General features: G+C 39.5%; 1 protein-coding gene across 3 annotated transcripts in view; it reads left to right on the top strand.

Moving 5' to 3' along the window:
- Positions 1–22,007, top strand: part of RNF115 (ring finger protein 115) — a 72,064-nt gene that overhangs the window by 12,989 nt on the left and 37,068 nt on the right. The window contains exons 2-3 of one of the 3 annotated variants that reach the window (XM_084867150.1): positions 14,768–14,826; positions 15,856–15,907. The exons of 1 other annotated variant lie outside the window; for it this stretch is intronic. In XM_084867150.1, coding sequence (XP_084723276.1) covers positions 14,817–14,826; positions 15,856–15,907 — 62 coding nt within the window. In that variant the 5' untranslated portion in view covers positions 14,768–14,816. The remainder of the gene's footprint in view (positions 1–14,767; positions 14,827–15,855; positions 15,908–22,007) is intronic. One more of the 3 variants, XM_084867149.1, reaches the window with a different exon arrangement.

Raw genomic sequence — 22,007 nt, forward strand, 5'->3', positions numbered from 1 at the left:
CTGGAGCTGGAGTTCGGAGCAGTCGGGAGCTGTGTCTCCCTCCTGATGGAGAAAGACTCCTGCGCCCTCTCGGTGCGTGCCTCCATGCCTCCGCACTTCACTTCCGCACCTCCTCTGAGTGTCAGCGTGCTTTTCTTTTCCCTTCTAGTCGTAGAATTTCCACTCAGCCTTCCTGTGATTCTGCATGATGTTCATTTTGTCTTTTAGTTGTAGTTTTGAAGTGGTTGTGCAAGGCAGCAAGTTCAGGTGTTTATGTCGCCATCTTGGTTTCTCCCCTAGAGACATTTCTTTGTGCTGGAATTTTTTATGCTTTCTTGCCTTTGCACATTAAATGCAATAAAGCATTTCTTTATAGCTATGACTACCAAAACAATTCAATAGATGTTCAAAATGTCCTCGAGATAATTGTATTGTCTTCATTGACAATGCCTTCTAGTCTTCTCAGAAAACATTTTCTATTAGTTGCTCTTCTTCTCTCTTATTATTTAGTAGTTTAGCATAGTACTTTTCACATACTGCAAGATTCAGTCTTTTTCCTTTAAACTTGGTTTACTTTTCCTATAGACATTTTTTTCTATATGCATTTAAATTTCTCACTTCCTCACTGCCCTTACTGCTACTTTGTTTTCCATGAGTGTTTTAGAACAGTACCTGATACATAATATTCATTCAATAAGTACTTGTTGAATGTAGAAATTATACTTGTAGGCTTTTTCTTCTTGCCTCTTTCTGCTTTTGTAAATGTTGAAAATCATGGGGATAATAATGTTCATAAAACAAAAAATAAAGGGTTGGCTCATAGCAATGGACTGCAGCGTTGGAGCTTCTTGGTTTTTTTTTTTTTTAATTCTTAACCGAGGATATTTTTTCCATAGATTTTTAAAGAGAATGGAAGCCAGGGAGGGACGCAGGAAGTGGGACAGGGAGAGATAGAGGAGGGAGGGAGGGAAGGAGGGAGGAAAGAAGGAAAGGGGAGAGATAAACACATTGATGTGAGAGACATACTTGATTGGTTGCTTCTGGCACCTGCACTGATGGGCACAGGAGTGAACCTGCAACCCAGGCTCGTGTCCTTGATCGGGAATTGAACCACGACCTTTCAGTGCTTGGCCCTGACACTCTTTCCTGGGCCACACCCGTCAGGGCTGAATCTTCTGTAATTTAAGGGATAGTCTGAAGTACTTTTATCCTCAGACACATTTATAAAGCTGTTGGTTCCCTGATTGTAATTTATACTTCCAGTTATTAGGTTCTGATCTTATCATATATTCACTGTTGAATGTTTAGAGGAATTAATGTTTTTCAGTTAAAGACAAGTTAGATTGAGGAATGGAAATTTTATACCTTGAACTTGTTGGTTTGGAAAAAATATACTTTGATTGCCTGTGTAGTATGAAACTATAATCCTATATTTACTTTTGGCTAATAATATGTAAAAGGAAAATTCAGCAAGTTAGCTTTCATTGCTTGTTCTTTTTCTTTTTAAAAAAATATATTTTATTGATTTTTTACAGAGAGGAAGGGAGAGAGATAGAGAGCTAGAAACGTCGATCAGAGAGAAACATTGACCAGCTGCCTCCTGCACACCCCCTACTGGGGATGCGCCCGCAACCAATGTATATGCCCTTGACCGGAATCGAACCTGGGACCTTTCACTGCGCAGACCGACGCTCTACCATTGAGCCAAACCGGTTTCAGCTCATTGCTTGTTCTTAAAAAAAAAAAAAATAATAAAAAATAAAAAAATTCTTTTTTTAAAAATTAATTTCAGAGAAGAAGGGAGAAAGGGAGAGAGACAGAAACATCAGTGAGGAGAGAACCATCAATGGGCTGCCTCCTGCATGCCCTCTCCACTGGGGATCGAGCTTGCAACTGACCAGAATCGAACCATGACCTCCCGGTTCATAGGTAGACCTCCACCACTGAGTCAAACTGGCTGGGCCAATACTAGTCTTAATTTGCATTTTTTAGATTACTTAACTCTGTTAAGTAATATTTAATTGAAAGTAATATTAATAAGTGAGAATTATGACAGTGTTTAATTCCTTAAATTTTTCAGTGTGGTTTTATTCATCACTAGAATTATTGGTTTATTATTCTGTGCCAAGTATATGTGCTGATTCAGTGAGGGAGACTTGTTTTAATATCACAGTAGCATCCTGTTGTGACATATAATACTAGATGAGCAGATTCAGAGTTCCCAAGGTTTTAAATTAGGTTTGCAGTGTAACATAGGTCTGTTCCATCCTACAGAGGATCCAGAGGTAGGTCTGTTTTCATTCCTGAGTGTAATTGAGTCTGGACGTTTTCTTTGGGCGCACACACAAACACTCTGTTTAGAAGTATAGCACTTTGAAATCTCTACATTTGATAATAACCTTTTAGTAATAGGCACTAGATCATGCAATAATATCAGTAATCTCTGCATTCTTCAATAACTATTGGTACCTATATATTTCAAGAGCTGTGCTAGTACTTGTTTTGTGTTCAGGAGGAAGTAATGAGATTCATAAAATGTTGGGGAAAATGAGTAGTGGAATTAGTATTTAAGTATTTTCTGTTCCTTTTGACTTTGTGTTTAAACATTAAAATAATATAGCTATCTCAAGATTAGAGCAAATGCCTTTTTGCCCATTTTAGGTTTGAGCTATGTTTAAAATGCTAGGAAAGGGCTTTCAGAATAAACAGTCTGGCTGCCAGCTGTGGAACTAATCGTGAGCCCTTATTTTGCAACTGTTACCAGCCCTTTCTTTCTATAAGTGCTTTTATTGGTTTTATTAGTTATATATAAATATTATAGCACTGTAGGGGGAAAAGTTTTAATCTTTAAACCAATTATTGAATCTTACAAGGGCCTTAGTTTTCCTTTTCTGTAAAATTAGACAGTTATATTTATTATATCTGTGGTTTAGTGACTTGAGCTTTCGGATATTTTTGGATTTTGTGTAAGGAAATTTTGTTCTGTAGTTCACTGAACCACACCTGTGCCAGGAACTTAAATTTTATTTCTGAAATGAACCTCCTTTATGAGTTACAACCTATATTTTCTTTTTTTTACTATAATGAACAATCTTAAGATTATTACAATTGAGGACATCATAATGCAAAGCCATACATTTTTTTAAAATATATTTTTATTGATTTCAGAGAGGAAGAAAGAGGGGGGGGTGGAGAGAGAAATATCAATGATGAGAGAGAATCATTGATCGGTTGCTTCCTGCACACCCCCAATTGGGGATCGAGCCTGCATATGCCCTTGACCAGAATCGAACCTGGGACCCTTCAGTCCCCAGGCCAATGCTCTATCCACTGAGCCAAACCTGGTAGGGCATGCATTCTTAATGCTGGTACTGCTGATAAAATTAAAAGGTCATTTTTTAAGAAGACTTGGGATTCAGTAACAGGTAAATTTGGCCTGGGACAATTTCCTTTTTAGGACTATTTTATAAATATCTCTCTTTGTTTCTTTTATTCTTTTAAAAAAATATATTTTATTGATTTTTTACAGAGAGGAAGGGAGAGAGGGAGAAAGAGTTAGAAATATCAGATGAGAGAGAAACATCAATCAGCTGCCTCCTGCACACCCTGTACTGGGCATGTGCCTGCAACCAAGGTACATATCCTTGACCAGAATAAAACCTGGGACCCTTGAGTCTGCAGGCTGTCGCTCTATCCACTGAGCCACACCGGTTAGGGCTGTTTCTTTTATTCTTAAAGCTCTATTCAGTTAATTCACTATATTCTTACTGGGTAATGGTCAATGGCTACTTTCATCAGTCTAGTTTGTATGTGATCTTCCTGACCTAAATGTCCCTGAAGTGAATTAGATCAGACTTTTAAAATTCCTCTCATTGACAGAAGGTTTACACTAGAATTCCAAGTATTATATGAGTGCATCAGAAGTTCTGGGATTGCTCCATGGGCACATGGTAGAAAGGAGAGCATTGAATTATTTAGAAGAGAAGTCCGTTATTTAATCTAATTGACAGGCCTGTTCTTTTTTAAAAAATATAGTTTTTATTGACTTTTAGAAAGAGAGGAAGGGAGAGGGTGAGAAAGAGAAACATCGATGTGAGAGCAGAACATCACTGGCTGCCTCCGGCAGGGCCCCTCCTGGGGGTCGAGCCTGTAACCTGGGCGTGTGCCCTGACTGGGAATTGGACCAGCAACCTTTTGGCACACAAGAGGACACCAACCAACTGAGCCACATTGGCCTGGACAAAAGGCCTGTTCTTTATTCCTTTTTTATTTTAAATACTTTTAAATACTTTTGCATGGAATGATGCTGATAGGTTGTGATTTTAAAAAGTATTTTTACTTGGCAAAATACATTTTACAATTTTATGAGGGTTCCTAATTTTTTAATTTTAAAATTGAACTGCTTTGTGGAATATAAAAGTCTGGTTAGCAAAAGTTTCCTACTATGACACAGAACAGCAAATTAATGGTTCTAAAAAAGTCATTCAGTAAAGCAAAATGCTTAATAATATTATTATTTTTAATTACTTTATTGATTAAGGTATCACATAGTTGTCCTCATTGCCCCATTCCCATCCCAAACCCCTCCCCACGAATATTATTTAATCCAGCCTTTTCCAGATTTATTTATTTATTTATTTATTTATTTATTTATTTATTTTCTGAACAGACCTCTGACAATAAAAATTTTGTGAAATGTGGCTTGATAAATGCTCCACATTAAAATTGCTTAGAGGAGTTTATTAGAATCTTTAATTTGTTAGAAACTTAAATTTTTTAATGTCCCAGGCACTATTTCATGGATGAAGTGACCTGCCCAACATTACATAGCTGGTTTGTTACTCTGTGTTTCCAGTCCAGTTTTGTTTAATTTTAGATTTATTTCTTTTAACCACTTAGGATGTTCTGAAATGTTGCTCAGTCGTTATTTAGAGGCTAAGTATTTAAGATTAGGATATTCAGAGAAGTTTGTTTTATATGCATTTACTTCCCTAAGTGTGATTATATCAAAATAGGCACTTTGCGTGTGATTTAATTGACTCTTAATTCCAGGATATTTCCCCTTCCCCGCCCCCTCCCCACTCACCAGCACAGTGCTCAGAATGTAGCTGTTCTAGGGCGCTTTTTTTTTTTTTTTTTTTTTTTTTTTTTTTATGTCTTTGCTCCTCTGGAACTTGCTTCAAGCCACTGGGCTTCTGCTTCACTAAAAACCTATCCAGTGATGTTGGTTTTTGCCTGCAATTTAAGACTTGTCTGAAGTGAAACACTGCACTGTCACAGGTTGCTACTTATTTGTCAGGTTGATATTTCTCAGTAAACTTCGCAGAAATGTTTCCCCATTTCCCAAGCATTTCCTTGATTAGTGAAGTAGAAAGAGCCTTCCTTCCCTCCCCCTCCTCTGATGAGGACTCCTCAGCTGCCGTCTGTTGCTGTTTCCGCCGAAGGCCTTGGAGTTCCTCTGTGGTCAGCTCAGTGCTGGGGTCCTCCACCAACTCCACATCATCACCAGCGTGGACTTGCTCAGAGACACAGTCTCCTCTACCGCCCTCCAGTCCTGCAGTGAGAGACTTAGCCACAGTGTCTTCCAGGCTGAGTGCCTGGTCCTGAAAGACACTTCCCCTTAGGCTTTGTCGGTGAGTCTCAAGCAAGTGAGGATATTAAAATGTTCCTCGCTTGGGTTAAATCTGATTCAGAGGTCACCTCAAAACACCTCTTAAACAGTTCCTTTATGTAGAGTTTCTTTTTTATTTTATTTTTAAATTTAATAGATCTTTATTGTTCAGATTATTACAATTGTTTCTCCTTTCCCCCCCCATAGCTCCCCTCCACCTGGTTCTCACCACATCCTCTGCCCTTACCTCCCCTCACTGTCCTCATCCAGTCTCTTCCTGCACCCCCTAAATCCCTTTCCCCCTGAGAATTATCAGTCCACTCCCTTTCTATACCCCTGATTCTATTATATTCACCTGTTTACTCTGTTCCTCAGATTTTTAATTCACTTGATTTTTAGTTTCACTTGTTGATAGATATATATTTGTTGTTCATAATTTTATCTTTACTTTTTTCTTCTTCCTCTTCTTAAAGAATACCTTTCAGCATTTCATATAATACTGGTCTGGTGGTGATGAACTCCTTTAGCTTTTCTTAACTGTGAAGCTCTTTATCTGACCTTCCATTCTGAATGATAGCTTTGCTGGGTAGAGTAATCTTGCTTATAGGTTCTTGCTATTCATCACTTTGAATATTTCTTGCCACTCCCTTCTGGCCTGCATAGTTTCCGTTGAGAAATCAGCTGACATTTGAACACCAAAGAGTATGGGTGTTCCCTTGTAGGTAACTAACTGCTTTTCTCTTGCTGCTTTTAATATTCTCTCTTTGTCTTTTGCTCTTAGCATTTTAATTATAATATGTCTTGGTGTGGTCCTCTTTGGGTTCCTTTTATTCAGTGCAGTCGGGGGCTTCCTTCCAAGGGACCAAGGGCAGGACCCTTCAGTCCATAGGCCGACGCTCTATCCACTGAGCCAAACTGGTTAGGGCCATCACAGTTGAACTCTTTCTTGTTGGGGAATAGATCCCTCAGTCTCTACGTGTTCTTGAAGTTCTGTCACAAAATTATTAACAGCTACTTTGTTAGAATTGGCACCTTCCTCATGCCTCATACACTACAAATGCCACTTCTTTTTTTAAATTTACGGAACCATGCACTACTAGCCTTAACCTAATCACTTCAGCGCTCATTCCCGGGGTGTCTTTCAGGAGGTCAGACGCAACATCTTCTCTTTTCTATATTAGCATTGCTTCCATAATGTAATCTCTGGCTAACTGCTTTTTCATTGATCCAAATCAACAATGTTCTATCTCTTTAATTCTTATGATCATTGTTTCATGAGCACTTTCACATCCTTAGCAACATCAGCACTCTGGATGTTGCTAATCATGGATTTTTCCATGCCATTCTTGGTGGCCAGATTATACACATGAACAACTACATATTATACTTCACAATTATTTCTTTTCTAAGCTCTATCATTGTTCTCCCAACTTTCATTTCATTTTGTTGCTATTTAATAAGTAGGAACAAAAGCAAAAAAACACACAAAAATATTCACAGCACAATTTACTGAGGTTTAGCAGTAAGCTGACTCATACTTGCACATTCTCTCTTTTGTTTGTCGCCTGAAAAACTTGTGACTGACTGGTGATACAGGTATGAACGGGTTGTCGAGCCGAAACCGGTTTGGCTCAGTGGTAGAGCGTCGGCCTGGGGACTGCAAGGTCCCAGGTTCCATTCCGGTCAAGGGCATGTACATTGGTTGCGGGCACATCCCCGGTAGGGGGTGTGCGGGAGGCAGCTGGTCGATGTTTCTCATCGATGTTTCTAGCTCTCTATCCCTCTCTCCTCCTCCCTGTAAAAAATCAATAAAATATATTAAAAAAAGAAGAAAAAAAAAGAAAGGGTGTTGAGTGAGAACCAAAGTTTTGTTCGACAACCGAGACATTTTTTTTCTGTGAACAACTTGGTCAAGAACCAAATTATTTGAGATGGTAGATGTTCAAAAGATGGAGGTTTGATTGTATTTGCTGAATGAATGAGTGTTGTCAGTGTATGTAAGAAGGTTCTATCAGCCTAAGCTGAAGGTAAAAAGATGAATTTCAAAGTGTTAAAAAACTTTCACAGATGAAAGTTTTTCTTGAAGATTTTATTAAGCCAAAATGCTAGCCAAAAGAGAATACCGGCCTGGGGTCCAAAGTCTAAACCACCAGCACAGGGTAGGTAGAAAGCACTACCATGTCTGCCACAGAAATAAGAAGCAGAGGCCCTGGGGTTGTGTGGTGCCTACCTATTCTCTCTTGGACCATCTCAGAAATAGCCCCCGAAGTTAATAGGGAGTTCCAACAGGTGTGAACAGTTTTTTGTTACCTGCTTATTGGCCATTAACTGGAGGATGACTGTTCTGTTCCTCTCACTGTCCAGCTGCTTTAATTTAATTTAGAACATTTCAGAATTTTTGTCAAGAGCTAAAGGCAAACATTTTTTGGATTATTTACTACTTTACATCTGTGCCTCTGGATTGTTCCCCTTGCTGTCTTTACTGTGAGCAAACAGAACACTGACTTGATCTTTTCTGGCTGAATTGTGTTGTATGAGATTAACTTTTTCTCTGATAATTCTTGTAGTTTAGTCCTTTTTTTTCCTTCTTAGAAAATTTGGCTTCTTGTCCATCTGATCAAGCTTATATCAAGTAACTCTTTGTCCCATGACCTCATTTTCTGCCTTGCTACACAATGAGCTAAAGAAGGTTGGTTGATTATATACACCCCTATTTAGAGTCCCAGATAATGTCAATGTTCAGCCATGGCTTGGAATGAAGGAGCGAAAGGATGAAGGTTGTGAATGTTACTATTCTTAGGGAGTGAGACCATAAATACCAAAGCAGTTATGGCCTGGAAATGAATCATAGCTCTTCAAAGCCTATTTAAATTGTATAGGTGTCTTTGAATATTAAAACGGTGGCCTTAGGTTTTATTTATTTGTAAACTGGTTTTCTCCCTGATTAATAGCCTGGAGGGACAATTGCTCAAGACTTTTTGAGTTTAGATAACTAATTTCAAAATGCTTAAATAGGAAACTTACTTTTATTTTATTTTTAAATATATTTTTTATTGATTTCAGAGAGGAAGGGGGAGAGAGAGAGAGAGAGAGGGAGAGGGAGAGGGAGAGGGAGGGAGAGAAACATCAATGATCAGAAAGAATCATTGGTCATCTGCCTCGAGCCCACAACCTGGGCATGTGCCCAGACTGGGAATTGAACTATGATCTCCTGGTTCATAGGTCTATACTCAACTACTGAACTGCTGGTTGGGCTGTCCTTTTATTTTCTTCTTCTATTAAAAAAATGTTTTTTATTTATTTCAGAGAGAAAAAGAGAGGGAGAAATAGAGAAACATCAATGATGAGAGAGAATCATTGATCTGCTGCCTCTTGCACACCCCTTTCTGGGGATTAAGCCCACAACCCAGGCATGTGCCCTGATCAGGAATCAAATCGTTACCTCTTGGTTCAGAGGTTGCCGCTCAACCATGGAGCTACACAGGCTGGGTGCTTTTTATTCTTTATTACCTTCTAAATTTTGATTTCCAGTTTTACCTTTGGATTAATGCATATATATTTTATTCCCATCTTTTACCCCTTCCCTTTGGTAACATCAACTTGTTTTGTACATGAGGTCTGTCCTGTTTATTCGTTTGTTTTGGTATGTTTTTAGTGAGATCTTATGATATTTGTCTTTGTCTGACTTACTTCACTTAGCACAATACCCTTTAGGTTCACCCATGTTATTTTGAATGGCAAGATTTCATTTTCAATTGCTGAATAAAATTCCAGCGGGGAGAGAGAGTATTGTGGGGGCTAAAAAATACATCATCATTATTATTATTATTATTATTATTATTATTATTTTGCCTCCACCTCCTAAGTTCTTCTAGTCTGGGCTAATAATCAAATTCATACAGATTAACAGGAGACAATCAAGTTTTAATACATATGCATGGGGAATTCACGCAGGCATGAAACTTCGAAAGACTAGAGAGGCAACATTGGCTTTATAAGACATTTTGGACAAAGGAGGAAAGGGCAGTGGTCTTATATTTCAGAAGCGAGAGTGGACCATTTATAGGTAGTTGAGGAAGAATGAAACATACATGTCAAAAAAATTCTTGGTAGGCAACTCAAACACTGGGACACAGGGTGTCTAGCCTGTCTGAATCCTTCTAATTACCATACTTAATTCAAATTAGTCCAAGGTGATATCCTAGTATTTCCTTCCTGAAGCAAGTCTCTATCTCCGAATCTTTGGGTAGAGGGTCAAAGGTTCTTTTTGAGTCTTATTTCCTTTTTTTTTTTTTTTTTTTTTTTTTTTAAATATATTTTATTGATTTTCTACAGAGAGGTAGGGAGAGAGAGATAGAGAGCTAGAAACATCGATGAGAGAGAAACATCGACCAGCTGCCTCCTGCACACCCCCTACTGGGGATGTGTCCGCAACCAATGTACATGCCCTGGACCGGAATCGAACCTGGGACCTTTCAGTCCGCAGGCTGACGCTCTACCACTGAGCCAAACCAGCTTCGGCTTGTTTCTTTTTTTTATTTTATATTTAAAAAAATATATTTTATTGATTTTTCACAGAGAGGAAGAGAAAGGGATAGAAAGTTAGAAACATTGATGAGAGAGAATCATCGATCAGCTGCCTTCTGCACACCCCCACTGGGGATGTGCCCACAATAAAGGTACATGCCCTTGACTGGAATCGAACCCGGAACCTTCCAGTCCGCAGCCGACGCTCCATCCACTGAGCTAAACCGGAGTCTTGTTTCTTAGTAAATACCTTAAATATCCTAAAAAGCAGCTTTAGAGTGGCAAAACTTTGGTTCCCCCCCACATACACCCCTCTCTTTATCCATTCATCTATTGATGTTTTACAGGCAACTCACAGACATCAAGAAAGGTGTTATGGACAACCCTTGAATCAGGGCTGTCTCCTCCTTGGTTTGTAAGGAATGAATTCAAATGAGTAACATCATTGTTCTAATAAAGCTAATTTATTAAAGAAGCAAGGCAAGCAAATTACCAACATATATTTGGCCTATATAGTGTGGACGGGCTCTCAGTTAACCTGAGGAACAAGTCTGGTGGGGGTTCAGGTGTTACCACCCTTCTGTCTATAGGTTTTACATTGCTCTGCCCAGCCTAGCAGGTGTGGCTGAGTGGTTGAGCATTGACCCAGAAACCAAGAGGTCACCGGCTTGATTCCTGGTCAGAGCACATGCCCTTGTTTCGAGCTCCATCCCCAGTAGGGGGCCTGTAGAGGCAGCCGATCCCCGAAGTTTCTCATCAATGTTTCTAATCACTCTCCTTTTCTCCCTCTAAAATATCAATTAAAAAAAACAAAACATAAAAAAATTCCTCTGCTGAATATCTTGGTACAGATGAACTCTTAAAGTTTCTCTTTTTACTTTGTTATGACTTTCTGAGAATTTCTGAGATGTACTTGGCAATTTTATCTTGACAAGCCCTGAGACTGCTGACTTCTCTGTCAATGAGACAAAAACTCCCTTTTCTCTCCTCCCTCCCCAAGATGGCTGACTTCTCTGTTAGTGGGACTGGTTCTCCCTTCTTTCCTTCTCCCTCCCCCGTCCTGCCTTAGCAGTTCCCGGTGATTTACGCTGTGTGTACTGTGGTTGGGGAGAAGAGGCATTAAGACGCCCCTTCCCTCCCCCTTCACTTTTCCCACCTTCCCTGCATTCTTTGGTTAGCAAAGAGAGCAATTTGTTCTCCAGATAAAGTTTTGCAGCAAGAGCTGGCTGCATGTTTAATTTTTTTTATCTTAGATTCCTTATTTCTCCTGCCCTGGAATTTTCCTAGCGTCTCACTCTCCTGTAAGAAATGGACACCTAGGTTGCTTCTATATCTTGGCTATTACTAGTGATGGTACAGTGAACACAGGGGTGCATTTTTCTTTTCAAATTAGTGTTTTTGTTTTTTCAATTACCCAGAGATGGAATTGCTGGATCATATAGCAGCTCTTTATTTTTAAAAAAATATATTTTATTGATTTTTCACAGAGAGGAAGAGAGAGGGATAGAGAGCTAGAAACGTCGATGAGAGAGAAACATTGTCTAGCTGCCTCTTGCACAACCGCTACCGGGGATGTGCCCACAACCAAGGTACATGCCCTTGACCGGAATCGAACCTGGGACCTTTCAGTCCACAGGCTGACGCTCAAACCACTGAGCCAAACTGGTTTCGGCTAGCAGCTCAATATTTAAGTGTTTAACTTGGTTGCACTAATTTGCAATTGCATTGACAGTGTAGGCCAAGCATGTTAAACTCAAAGGCTAACACTGGCCAAATAAACAAGGTTTAAGTTTATGTGAGCTTCAAAAAAACAAAATCTTCAATTTTCATAGAAATATAGGTTTATTTCGATAGACATGCTGAATACAAAGGGCTGCAATAAATGAGTTATCGTTAACATAAAATAATAGAACATTTTAATAAAAATTAACATTTTTTCCCTTAAAACATTAACTTACCAGACACTGAATAACTGCACAAAATAAGCGTTAATGCACATAAACCTATTTTTCTTGTTTCCCGAAAGCAAAATATTTCCTGTTGTGCACACCAAACAAGTCAGTCCAAGACTAATGACGTGGCAATCGGCTGCTAAAATATTTGCTGCTAGTATTAGTGGAGAGAAATGGTGCACCTGTGTGTGAGGCGTGTAAGGGAAATGAATGCAACATGATTATTGTAATCAGTCATTAGCAAATGTTGTAGTTTGTTATTAATAACTGGAGGCCTGGTGCACAACATCTGTGCACAGGAGATGGGGGCCTGCACCCCACAGAGGATGTCTGCCTGCCAGCTTAGGCCCCTTCTCTACTTGCCAGTGTGAGCCTGGCTTCTGGCTGAGCAGCACTCTCCCTGTGGGAGCACACTGTATTGAGCAGCTGCTCCCTGGTGGTCAGTGCACATCATAGCAACTGGTCGTTTCACCATTTGGTCAATTTGCATATCAGGGTTTTATTATGTAGGATTATGTATAATAGGACATTATAAAAATTAAGTTAGAAAATTTTTATTAAAATGTTTCTTACATACCATTATATTGGCTGGGCTGCAAAAATATTCATTGTGGGCTGCAAGTTTGACATGCTTGGTATAAGCAGTGTATAAGGGTTCCCCTTTCTTTACAACCTTGCCAGTATTTGTTATTTGTTGATTTATTTATTTATTTATTTTTTATTTATTTATTTATTTTAAATGTATTTTATTGATTTTGTACAGAGAGGAAGGGAGAGAGATAGAGAATCAGAAATGTCGATGAGAGAGATTCATCGATCGGCCGCCTCCTGCACACCCCCTACTGGGGATATGCGGCAACCAAGGTACATGCCCTTGACCGGAATCGAACCCGGGACCCTTCAGTCCCCAAGCCGACGCTCTATCCACTGAGCCAAACCGGTTTCGGCTTATTTGTTGATTTATTGATGATAGCCATTCTGACAGGTGTGAGGTGATACCTCATTGTGGTTTTGATCTGCGTTTTCCTAATGATTGGCAGTGATGTTGAGCATCTTCTCATGTCTGTCGGCCATCTGTATGTCCTCTTGGGGGAAATGTCTGGTCATGTCTTCTGCCAATGTTTAAATTGAATTGTTTTTTTAAGTGTTTATTTGTAGATATTTATATAGCTTAGATATTAACCCCTTATTGGATGTATCAATTGCGAATTTTCTCCCATTCCATTCAATAGGTTGTCTTTTCCTTTTGTACATGTCCTTCACTGTGCAAAGTTTTTAGTGTGAGGTAGTTTTATTTATTTATTTATTTATTTATTTATTTATTTAATTTTCCTTGTTCAAGGATGTATATCTAAAGAGATAATGCTAAAAGCAGTGTCAGAGAGTTCACTTGCCTATGTTTTCTTCTAGAAGTTTTATAATTTTAGGTCTAACTTAAAACTACTTTTTGAAATTGATTTTTTTTAGAGAGGAAGGGACAAAGAGAGAAACATCAATGTGAGAGCAAAACATGAATCGGTTGCCTCCTGGTCACCCCGCACTGGTGATCAAGCCAAAACCTGGGCATGTGCCCTCACTGGGACTCCAGCTGGCAACCTTTTGGTGCATGGGATGACACCCAACCAACTGAGCCTCAGTGACTAGGGCTCAGGTCTAACATTTAAGTCTGTAATAAATTTTGAGTTTACTTTTGTATATTATGTAAGAAAGTGATCCAGTTTTGTTTGCTTGTATCTGTCCAATTTCTCAACACCATTTATTAGAGTGCCTGTCTTTACCCCATTATATATCCTGTCTCCTTTGTTGTGGGTTAATTGACCATATAAGTGAGGCGTTGTTTCTGGGCTCTTTATTCTGTTCGTCTATATCTCTGTTTTTGTGGCAGTACTATATTATTTTGATTATTGTAGTATAGTTAATACCTCCTACTTTGTTCTTTCTCAAGATATTTGGCTAATTGGGATCTGAGTATTAAGTTTTATTTGGAATCATTGTTATAAAAATAGGTTAGAAATATTGCAAAACTTAATTGTAAATTTCTAGTTTACAAATTGATTTATGCTGTGATTCAGTTTGTGTTTTCTGTATGTACATAGTAAAAAATAGCAATTTCTGTATCCACCAAGATTACAATCTTTTATTGCTCTGCTATCGCTAATGGAGCTTTTTCATTAGACTTGAAGAGAAAATTAGATAATGAATTCATTCCAGTTAAAAAAAACTAACCCAGCCGAGACCGGTTTAGCTCAATGGATAGAGCGTCGGCTTGGGGACTGAAGGGACTCGGGTTCGATTCTGGTCAAGGGCATGTACCTTGGTTGCGGGCATATCCCCAGTAGGGGGTGTGCAAGAGGCAACTGATCGATGATTCTCTCTCATCGATGTTTCTAACTCTCTATCTCTCTCCCTTCCTCTCTGTACAAAATCAATAAAATATATTTAAAAAAAAAAACAAAACAAAAAAAACTAACCCAGATTAAGAAAAAGAAATAAGTTTTGACATCCTCCTTTCAGCTGTCCTTGATAACCACTTTGAGGCAATTCTGCAAACTTTTTATGGATTTGTCATTTGCCAGTGTTTAATAGAAAAAAACTAACCTGGGAATGAGCAAGCACATACAACATTTCAAACAGATCAGCTTGTGTACTGCATGTTATACTTAGCTTTTCATTAAACTATTTTTATTTTATTTTATAGGAATATATTTGTCCCAGATGTGAATCAGGCTTTATTGAAGAAGTGACAGATGATTCCAGGTATTGTACAAGCTCATGAATAAATCAGGCATTCTGTTATCAAAATTACTTTCTCTCAGCATTGTCTGACTGAATAGAAAGAAATTTGTTTTGTAACTTACACTGTCTGCTGAGAGGAAGGTGGGTGGATTTGGAGGGGGAGGAAAGTGACAGAGGGAAAGGGGAAAAGAAATGGGAAGATTTGGAAACTGATGTGATTGTGAGTGTGATGAAACGTTTTCTTTCTGATTGTGTGTGACTTGCCTTGGAAACCTATCACCAGAACAGTAAATCTGGTAAATTTTCATTTATTTTCCGAGACTTTAGAGTTCTCTTAGGTTATTGATTACTTTTTAGTGACCCTGTCGTTTGAAGGTGAGCTGCTGTTACCTCCTCGGCGGGCTTGGGAGTAACACCTGGCAGATATAAAATAAATCGGCTGTTTTCTAGCAAGGACGCTGAGCTGTTACTCTGCCTTGAGGAAGCCTTGGGTCCTTATTCTTACTGGAATTATTGCCACCAACTGTATGCCATCTTCCTGCTGTAACATTAATAGTTTGTAATGCTTGAAAGTTTTAAAACATATTTTTTTATTTCAGAGAGGAAGGGAGAGGGAGAGAAACATTAATGATTGAGTGAGAATCATTGATTGGCTGCCTCCTGCACGCCCCCAACTGGGGATCAAGCCTGCAAACCCGGCCTGTGCCCTTGACTAGAATCAAATCCGGGACCCTTCAGTCCACAGGCCGACACTCCGTCCACTGAGTCAAACCAGCTGGGGCTTGAAATATTTTTGAAAGTGACTGTATTATAGTAGTGTGTTACTTCTTGGTTAGTATGAATAAAACTATAAAAAGTTAATGAGAAATTGAATAGCATTGATATGATGGCCTTTTTGGCTAAACATAGTGGCACATTTTTTTTTAATGACTGTGTAGTTAAGTTAGACAGTGGAAATACTGACGATAAAAATCTATAATCTGAAGCTTTTAATCTTGATTTGGGGATTTTAATGGCAGTAAATAATTTCTTTACTGTTGCTCTTGGCAGAATCTAAGCTTGAAGGTCTCTTCCACAACCAGGAAAGCCTACATATTTTACAGTATGTACTACTAGTTTAACTTCATCAGTGAGTGGTGATTTTATATGAGTGAGTTGGAGCTTCTGGGGCAGTCAATGGCATGGGATCTAGTTTGTTATTAGCACTTAAATGCTAATCTAATAATCTTGGTTTTAAATAACACAATACCAATTTTAACAGCATAAAACTAGCATGATAGCAAAATTAGCAAGTATGTGTGGATGGCATGCTAATTTGGGTAGTTTTATTTGTGCTATTATAATTGCATCCAATACTTATTTCCAGGATTTAGGTTCTGCATGTGTTAAATAAAGAGCATATTTGCTTTTGGTTGGCAATTATGGGTTTACCTTTTTAAGTTTTTAAATAGTAACCTTTTTTCCCCCAACGTAAGGAATATTCAAACCTGTAGAGAATTGTTTGTGAGTTTATTTGAGCCACTGTCAACAATTGCCAGGAAGCAAAATCTCAAGGATGGAGAAAATGCTCCAGAGAATGACAGTTTTTCATCTTATTTTATTTACAATCAACAGAGAAGGTATAAGTAGGCTACATGAAATCCATTGGTGATAGATTAGGGAGGCGGGAGAAAGCAAAATGGGAAAACTCTGGAATTAGATAAAAAGCAAAATGACAGACATGCACATCTTTTATACATGGGTGGTTACAGGAGGGTTAACAGTCAACAATTAACACAATAAAAATAACAATGAGAATTTGTGGTCACTGGTTGTGCCCCAAGGGTATGAAGAAAGGGAAATTATCCTGCCTGACCAAAGGATGCAAAAAGACTATAGACAGGCTTAATAAATAACAACTGACTTTCAACTGGGAAGGTTCTAGCCTAGGACTTGACTACCTGCCATAAACTGCTTTTAGTTAGAAAGTTTTAATTTCAGACCATCTTACGTGGTTTTTGGTCTCTGTGTTTGTAGGGCTGCCACACAGGCCTCCCCGGAGCTTGTCAGGTTTAGTGTGAGGCCCCTTTTCTCCACCGTCTGCAGGGCACCTTGTACACTTTCTTAAGCTTTATAAAATTTGTCGGAACAGTGCTGTTGTTTTTATTAACCCTTCTCCATGACTAGCCCTATAATCTTAAATACTAAGTAAGGAAAAGGGGATGCTGAGGGACTTTAAGGGGGAGTTGAACCCCAAAAGATCATTGACGGCTTTAACTACCAAGGATATTGGAATCCCTGGAGCCATGCAGTGTGGTAAAGGCAGGAAACAGCCTTGGGATCCTGTCTAGGCCTGAGCAATAAAGTGGATGCACAGCCACTCGACTTTTCTTTAAAGTATGTGGCAGTGCGTTTACTTATTTGGCATAGATTGTAGGGTACTCTTGGGCCTGTTTTACATCATTTTTTTATAAAAGCCTTTTAAACTTCTGAACCAATACCGGTGTTAACTGGTTTCTGATGAGAAAGGTAGAAGGTCTGGGAATGATTACATGGACCTTGGTATTTGCTTTGCTTTTTCACTTTTGGTTTCTGACGAATCAAGATGTGTTTCCTCGATACGCTCAGCACAATTCCCGGACTGGTGGTGTAATTCTGAAAATGAAAGCCATTTATTGTAGTTCGTGGACTTGATATCATCGGGGTGCGGCTGGGCCACTTAACGTGTGTCTCTCGAAGTAAAACTTGTCTCCATGGTACTTTGGTTCTTTTTCCACAGCCCTTCCCCAAAGGTCAGCCATTTTTCTCTCTGTAAATTTCATGAGGACGTTATTTCTCCCTGTCTTTGGGAATAGGCCGTTATTTTATTGTTTACACATGTGATCCTAATTTAACAACTCTTATTTTCAAGTTTCCAATATAGAATATGGCATTGAAGTGTTTTCAAAAGTGGTGAATGCTCTGTATAATGTCTGACACATAAACAAACACTCTATATACTTGTATGAATAAAATCCAATCTTTTTTTCCCTGGGGGGCGGGGGAGAGGAGATGTGGAATATTTACACCAAGGAAATTGATAAAACTACAAATCAGGGCCTCCTTCCCCTCTCCTTCCTCCAAACAGCCAATTTTTAAGCATTTACTCGCATACCATAATAGACATTTTTCAAGTATTTTTTTCTCTCTTTATATAAAGAAAACAGACTGTTGAAAACTTTTTCAAGTCTGTTATGTACATTTGGGTTCTGGCTAGAAAAGAATTCAGAGCCAAGACCAAACTTTAAGAGAACAGTTACTTGTTAAACCACAGAGGCCGAAGTAATTCCTAGAAGCAGTGGGCTTAGGAAACACGTTATGGAGGTAAAGGAAGGGGGTGGAGTTTGGGGGTGAGGAAGCTAAAGGGTGGGGGTCGGAAAAGGGAAGGAGAAAGGGAAGGAGAAGGCATATGGAGGCACAGGCTTGCTCTCAGGAGGAGAGCCCTCTGGGTCCTCCAGTTGAAGGTTTTAAGGGTGGAGATTTTCGGGGAGGTCCCAGGGGAAGATCTTACTGGCTATTCAGTAGCTTTGCAGGTGTGTTCCTCCTGGGGGATCATTATCCAGTGCGGCTGGTCCTGAGGCTAGCGTGGCATTAGTTCTCCGGTTTTGCTGATTTTGGGGCCTGGAGGTGAAATACAACTGAGGCCTAAATGTTGCCTCTAAGGAGGAAAGGTCGGGGTCCACACTGCTTGACCAGCAGTGTGCTAGGGGAGGAAAGGTCACCCTCAATGGTCCCTTGCTAAGCTCCTGGGTTTCCCCCTGGCGACCTTATTCTGGACTTGGCCCGTTGTCCTGCTCTGCCCTTGCCTGTCTGCCTACCACACTGTTATTCAAATAACCTGCTCCTTGTTAATCTAGCCTTCTATTTTTTTTTAAACCTCACCCAAGGATATTTTTCCTTTGCTTTTACAATAGATAGATTCGAAGGGAGGTGTGTGTGTGTATGTGGGGGGGGGGGGGTGGTGGTGGGGGACAGAAACATTGTTGTGAGAAATACTCGTGGATGGGTTGCTTCCCACAGGTGCCCCTACGAGGGCTGGGATGGAGCCTGCAACCGAGGGGTGTGTTCTTAATCGGAATCCAACCCACAACCTTTTGGTGCATGGGCTGCTGCTCTAACCACTGAGCAACCAGCCAGGGCTTAGCCTTCTATTTTAACTAAATCCCAGTTCCTTTTAACTTTCCTCTTTAAGTTTAACTGCCTCTCCTCCTCAATTCCCCCCATACCTTTCACGCCTTCTGAAAGAGAGAACCATCATTTTTAATGGTAAAGGGTGAGCTTTTTCAAAGGTAACTTGGTAGGCAATCAAACAAGAACGGCCGGGTTTGCTTTGCCTGGTAAGCACGAGATCCTGTTAGCTGCTACTTCAACACTCCTAGGCTTTTGAGTGTCAGAGGGATAGCAGTACACTAAGTCCCTTTTGTTTACACACGGAAGGTTAAGTTTCCTTAAATTCCAAAGGAAGTTCGGGAGATTAACTTTCAGATGGGAAACTTCCTATGCTGAGCAGGCTGAGAAAAAGAAAAAGAAAAAATCATGTTACCCCGAAGCATTTCCCTCAAGGGATGAAATTTTAAATCATGCCTCACACCCATTCTTCATTCAAAATAAAGCACTTGAATGGAATGCAAGCCAATTTTTATTTTAAAAATGTTGCCCTAAGGTTGTTGTCTTGAACTTCAAACTATACTTTGTAATTACCTATCAAAAGAAATACATTTCACCCCAGTCTTCTTCTAAAAAGCTTGTGTTACCACTTTAAAAAATATATATCTTTATTGATGTCAGAGAGGAAGAGAGAGGGAAAGAGATAGAAACATCAGTGATTGGCTGCCTCCTGCACGTCCCCTTCTGGGGATCAAATTCACAACCTCCGCATGTGCCCTTGACCAGAATCAAATCTGGGACCTTTCAGTCCTCAGGCTGACGCTCTATCCACTGAGTCAAACCAGCTAGTGCTTGTGTTATCACTTTTAACTGTTAGTAAACCACATTAATTTTAAACTGATTATTCTATTTGGACCCTCTACACTGAATTAAATAGAAATGAATTTATGTACAAGCTGAAGTTAAGTGGGTCATTTTCTTTATCCTTCATTGATTGTATTTTTTGTAATTTCTGTCATTTTGGAGACACAGCAGCTCAGGTCCCTCATTTCTTAAAAGAATAGTGTTTTGGCAATGAAAGGATAAAAACAAGTCGGGGATTTTATCAGGGCGTGTGCCCAGCAATGATATCATTTGATTGTGGGTTGTGAGCTTGACTGCAACTTGTTTTGTTTATTTTAAGGAAAGTAAAGGACTAAAATATTATTTGCCTAACTCAGGCCACACTGTTAACCAATGTAATGAATTCAGTGTTGTTTAAATTCTTCATTTTCTTAACAAGTTTTTCATAAACTGGAATTAACTAGCTAAGTGCTTCTTGTTATCACCCCCCTGCCACTTTCGGCACTGCTCATGTCTATTTGAGAAAAGCATTTGTTTACAAACCATAGTTTTCTCTCATGAATACAAACAAAATGTTCTACACATGGAAACATGCCATGTTTGTTTCTATTTTGACTCGAAGCTCATATTTCAGGAGAGAGGAGCAGTTCCTGTCTTGCTAAAAAGTTCTCAGAACAGCCTTCTTTCCGCCTAAACTGTCCCCACAGTGCTGAACCTCCCATGTAGAGGGACCCCCTTCCTCTGCCAAGCAAGACCCGTGCTGCAGCACCCTCCCAGCTTCCTGGATGTAACTGACATGTCTTCTTCTTGCTCCACCCAGGAACCCCTACCCCCATCACCAGCCTCATTCTCTGTCAAGGACTTTCTGTGGTGCCAAACACTGTTCCACATGTTCCACGTGTGCTAAGTAATCTTCACCAACTGTCCTGTTATAAGTGCCATTATTTGATACACAAGGACACTGAGGCACTGAGAGGTTGGTGCTTGGAGTCGCTCAGCTGGTAGACGACAGAGCAGGACCCCTCCAGGGACTGTGCCCTTAAGTGCCTGCCATCCTCCTGCTTCATTGAGCTAGTTAGCTACATAGTTGTTGCTCCGATGTTGACACAGGTGATACTAATTTAATGCCTTTTAGTTTCAAGTTATCAATATGGAATATGGCATTGCAGGGTTTTCCAAAAGTGATGAGTGCTCTGTAAAATGTCTGACACACAATAAACATACTACACACAATTGTATTCATAAAATACAGTCTTTGCCCTCTGAATTTATATTTATGAAAGGAGGGACGGGTAGAAATGGATGAGACAAATTCTAGTTACTTACAATACAAAGTAGAATTTGAATCAGAGTCAGCGTAGAGGAGTGTGGGGGAATCTCATTTGGTTGGTGAGTTCAGAAGAGACTTAATGGAGGAGATTGCATTTGAGATGGGCCCGGAAGGATGGATAGGATAATCAAAGAATAGGATAATATTATCAGGAGAAAAAAAAATTTATTGAGCCCTTTTATAATGTGCTAAATTTTCGTAACAGATTTCTTACAGTACTACATCTTAAAAATATATGTTTTTATTGATTTCAGAGAGGAAGAGAGAGAAACATCAGTGATGAGAGAGAATCATTGATTGGCTGCCTCCTGCAAGCCCCCTCTAGGGATCGAACCTGCAACTCTGGCATATGCCCTTGACCGGAATTAAACCTGGGACCTTTCAGTCCACAGGCTGATGCTCTATTCATTGAGCCAAACCAGCTAGGGCCTTATATTATTACATTTAATCATTGCCAAGAAATATTAACTATTGTCTCAAACTTTTTTATTTGGTGGTTGAATGGCTTTTTAATGAAATACTATTATGAGAATCTTGTCTTCTTGCCTTCTTTGAGGATAAATGTTTGTTTTTTTTCTTTTGCTAAGTCAAATTTCAGTTGCCTTGTTGGCTCTCTGTAGGTCCTTTTCTGTGGTGGCCCTTGATTTTGTTGTTATAATTTAAATTATTGATTGATTGATTTTAGAGAGAGAGATGGGGAAGGTTGGGAGGGAGGGAGAGAGGGAGAAAGGAGAGACCCATATGCTGCTCCACCACTCATTGGTTGATTCTTGTATATGCCCTGACCAGGGATCTAACCCACAACCATGGCCCATTGGAACGACACTTTAACCAGCTGAGCTACCTGGCCAGGGCTGTAGTTATAGTTTGTTTTTTAAATGTATTTTTATTGATTTCAGAGGAA

Source organism: Pipistrellus hanaki (assembly GCF_964339955.1).
Source record: "Pipistrellus hanaki genome assembly, chromosome: 18".
Taxonomy (NCBI): domain Eukaryota; kingdom Metazoa; phylum Chordata; class Mammalia; order Chiroptera; family Vespertilionidae; genus Pipistrellus; species Pipistrellus hanaki.